Genomic DNA, 4278 nt, shown 5'->3' with positions numbered 1-4278 from the left:
AACATGCCAGAGCCAGGCTCAGGGGCATGGGAGCACAGGGACAGGGCTTGCTGGGGTCAGGAGCTTCTGGCTGGAAGTCCAGGACCCCAGCATGAAGGAAGGGGGCAAAGGGACGAGGAGGGCACAGGGCCATGCCTGGGACAAGAGTACACAAAGGGGGAAACCAGCCCCTAAAGTGGGCTCCCAGGCAGGGGGCGCGCACAGCACACAAGACAAGCGTGCTCCTGGCAGTGGGGCACAAGACAACCCTCGGCAAAGATCCACAGGGTTCAAGCAGGGGCCAGGCGCCACCCCACAGTCTCCGTGGGGTGAGTTTTGGTTTTCCTCCCCTGAGAGGGAAATTAAAAATCTACAACAAATCATGCCAAATTCATTAAAAGTGATAAAAACCCAGCCTCTCCCTCCTCGCTGGAGCTTCAGGCGAGGCCAAAGACGGTGAATGAAGAAACGTGGACACGCCTGACCAGGTCTCCCTGCCCAAATACAAGTCCTGGAGCAGAGGGTCAGGGCGGCTCTAGTCACCACCAGCTCTTGTCTGAGAGACGGGGCGGGGACCGGGCAAAGCTAGGAGAGCAAGTCTCCACGACAAAGTCTAAAAACAAGAGATCTCAATTCAGCAGGGACCAAAGGACCACCATCAGCTGCGCTGTTCCAGGTAGGCAGACAGGAGCAGCCCCGGCGGCAGGAAGTCCAGGTGGCGGTTGCTGACTTTCATCTGCCGCTTGCCCTCCAGGTCGGCACCTGTGGGGAATGACAGGGAGTGTGTGGGCTTGGCAGGGGGGCCCCAAGGGGCTGCGAGGGTTCAGCTCTGGGCATGGGGCCTGGACACTTCAGATACCCTCAGAGCAGACAACGGTTGTCCCTGGTGTCTGTGCATCTGAGGCTTCAGCCTCTGCTTTAACTTGACCCACTGTGCTTCAAGAACGTGGCTGCCAAGCACAGGCCGGGGGTTCAAGCCCACTGTCTGCTGCAGGGAGACTGACACCCAGTCTGCTTTTAAAGCTCAAACTGAAGGGAGCTCTAGTGGCCTAGTGGCAAGGAGCTGCAACTACAATCCTAGAGACTAATGGTTCGAATCCACCAGATGCTCTGCTGGGGAAGGAGGGACAATCTCTTCCTGTACCAGTCAGATCTGATTTAACGGTACCCTCACACAAAAATTATAAAATAAAATTAAAAAAAAAAATAAAGTTCAAACTGAAGGGAACCTGCCTCCCACAAGTCAATTCTCACTGAACGCCGCCCTCCACTGCCTTCCCTTTATGGAAGGAAACTGCCTCTCTCTCACATCCGGGAGGCAGGTGCATGAGGATTTGAACCACCAACCTTTTCAGCTAGGAGTCTAATGAACTATGTCACCAGGTCTCTTTCTGCAGAGACTACACTCTTGGAAAGCCCCGGGCCATAGTTCTCTGTTCTCCAGGCTGAGGGGAGCCAGCAGACCCATGCCAATCGTGGGAACCCATTGTTGTTACTGTTCTGTGCCGTCCAGTCGCTCACCACTCATAGCGACCCGACGCACAACAGCTCTGAACCCTGCTCTATCCTGACCATCTCCCTGCCTCTGACACACCCTCCCTCTTAACCCCCATTACTGTGTCAGTCCATTTCATCCAGGGTCCTCCTCTCCAGCGCTGGGGGAACCCAGTGCACAGAGGAACTGAGGTGCACAAGGCCCGAAGCTATCCTTGCCTTGGTGGTACTTGAGCCCCTCAGCCTTTCCTGGTCCGCGGGCGGCAGCAAGGTCCAGCCACGCTGACCTCATGACCCCCACCTTCCCATCACTCCAAACACTGAACGCTCTGTGGTCTCAGGCCAGGCCTTGGGGTCTGCATTATTCTGCCAGCGTTCCTCCACACTCCAGCATGCTGGAGCCATGCTTGCTCCACTGTGAGTCACAGCTAGACACCCCACAAGGACACCCCCCCCAGAACGCCCTGCCCCCGCAAGGATGCCCACCACCCCACCCCACCCCCAGCCTGCAAGGATGCCTGCACCAACACACTCCCCTCCTCGAGGACAGCCTCCCCCAAGGTCTGCTTTCCTTGCAAGGAACAAAGGCCACCCACAGAGAGAACCAGGAGAAAGGAGCCTGTGGTTGCCATGGAAATTATCTCCCTGGTAACACCAGGCAGGAGGCGAGGAGTCAGCTGGGGAACTAGGACCAGATGGGGCACCTGGGGCCACCAAGGGCCTGTAAGGACCTTGCTGAAGGGGCTGTGTCCTGGGACAGCCTGGTGCAAAGGGTCCAGAAGGGGGCTTGCCCACAGGGCAGGAAAGTGGAACAGGGAAATGGGCTGGACCAAAGCACTCTGGATACTAGTGTCTGGCATCACATCTTGGGGTACCGCATCACCCCTACAGGCCCCCCTGAGGCTCTGCCCTGGCAGGGTGCACTGAGGAGTCTCTGCCCAGCTTGCACCCCAGCATCATCCAGAGTGGAGCCAGGCCCGAAGGCACTTCAGCCAAATAACTGTGGTTAGTCCTGCTGCCTCTTCATACCCTCGCACTCCCCAGACTCCACCCATTGGGTCCCCGGACCCTGGACTCACTGGCAGAGATGAGGTCCATGTACTGACAGATGGCATGAAGGAGGAGTCGCTCGAAGCTGCAGAGGGGCTGGGTGTAAACAGCTGCACCCCTCCTGCTTATGCCTCCCTCTCCCTCTGCCCCCTTCAACCACCCCCGACTTCCCTGTGCCCCCTCTCCCAACACCCCACCTCCTTCTACCCCCCAACCATCCTTGACTTCCCTGTGCCTCCTCTTCCAACACCCTACCTCCCTCTGCCCCCCAACCACCCCCGACTTCCCTGTGTCCCGTCTCCCACCATCCCCTCTCCCTCTGCCCTTACAACCACCTGACTTTCCTGTGCCCCCTCTCCCAAAACGCCCGATGGCCCTGTGCCCCCTTCTCCCAACATTCCACCTCCCTCTGCCCCGCAACTACCTCTGACTTCCCTGTGCCCCCTCTCCCAACATTCCACCTCCCTCTACCCCTCTAACTGCCCATGACTTTCTTCTGCCCTCCACCCCTCTCTGTCCCTTTCCACCTGCCCTCCACCTCCCTCGAACCTCACTTCCCTCTGTCCTCCTCTACCTGACCCTACCTCCCTTCATTCCCATCCCCCAGAACTGGGGCCTCTCTGCCCGGTCACCTGTTGTCCAGCATGGCCGTGTACACAGCCTGGGGTGACACGGAGAAGAAGCTCAGGAGCCGCTCCTCCCAGGTCTCCAGCGTTTCCTGTGAGGCAGACCCAGAGATCAGAGCAGAAGGGGCAGGACCCCTCTGCTGGGGAGCCCTGGAGGAAGCAGAAAACTCAGCCAGCCCGGGGCACCTGGACAGCTCATCACCTTTGCATGGCCTGTGCCTGCTGCCTGGTGAACTCCTATACACCCTGCAATACCCACTGTCATTGTCCCACCCTCTGATCACAGTGGTCTGTCTCCTCCTCTGTCGCATGCTGGAGATTGTCCTGAGACTGAAAAACCTCACAGGCCTTGTGTCAGTTTCAACTCACAGTGTTCTGCATCAGTGTCCAAGGTTATAACTCACAACCTACCTCCCCAACGAGCTGCAGGTGGATGCAACCGCCAGGGAAGCGCGGCGCGGCCTTTGGGTCGCAACACAACGCCAGACATGCCACCAGAGCTCTCAGGGGGCCGCAGAGACCGGCACAAACACCAAGGCAGGCGGACAAGGCCGCTGTGGCCACCACTCACCATGGGGATGCGGCTGCGCTTGAGGATGGCGCGCAGGCGGCGGCTGATGCGCCGGAAGCACTCGCGGGGGGTGTAGGCCGGGTCATCTGCAGGAGGGCATGGGGACGGCTGAGGCAGCAGGCCGGACCCTACTCCCACCCTGCCCACCTCCCGAGCCAGGGTCCACACTTAGGTCCCTGTGGCCGCCACACTGAGGGCTGACCGCATTCACACCAGGTCCCATCAACACCAAGCTCCACCTCATTTCATGCCATCATTAAACAAGGCCAGGCCCCACCCACACCAGACCCCGCCCAGTTCATTCCAGCCCCTGACACGCCTACACTGGTCCCAGCCAGCCCCGCCCACCCAGTCCTGTCCACTCCAGGCCTCACTCAGCCCTGCCCAACCCTGTTCACGCTGGGCCCACCCAGTCCTGTCAGGCCCCTCCCGCACAGGCCCCGCCCACCCATGTCCGGCCCCACCCAGACCCGTTAGGATCACGCCCACCCCAGGCCCCGCCCACCCAGGCCCCGCCCAGACCCGTTAGGATCACGCCCACCCCAGGCCCCACCCACC

General features: G+C 59.8%; 1 protein-coding gene across 1 annotated transcript in view; it reads right to left on the bottom strand.

Moving 5' to 3' along the window:
- Positions 1-637: 637 nt before the first annotated feature.
- Positions 638-4278, bottom strand: part of R3HDM4 (R3H domain containing 4) — a 6675-nt gene continuing 3034 nt past the window's right edge. Inside the window, exons 6-10 of the mRNA XM_006898014.1 lie at positions 3868-3910; positions 3721-3806; positions 3156-3241; positions 2553-2608; positions 638-741 (exon numbers count right to left, since the gene is read on the bottom strand). Of these exons, the coding sequence (XP_006898076.1) occupies positions 638-741; positions 2553-2608; positions 3156-3241; positions 3721-3806; positions 3868-3910 (375 nt within the window). The remainder of the gene's footprint in view (positions 742-2552; positions 2609-3155; positions 3242-3720; positions 3807-3867; positions 3911-4278) is intronic.

The sequence above is a fragment of the Elephantulus edwardii genome, unplaced genomic scaffold (genome assembly GCF_000299155.1).
Source record: "Elephantulus edwardii isolate Elephantulus edwardi_28Jun2011 unplaced genomic scaffold, EleEdw1.0 scaffold00217, whole genome shotgun sequence".
Lineage (NCBI taxonomy): Eukaryota > Metazoa > Chordata > Mammalia > Macroscelidea > Macroscelididae > Elephantulus > Elephantulus edwardii.
This window is presented reverse-complemented; position numbering and strand designations above follow the sequence as displayed.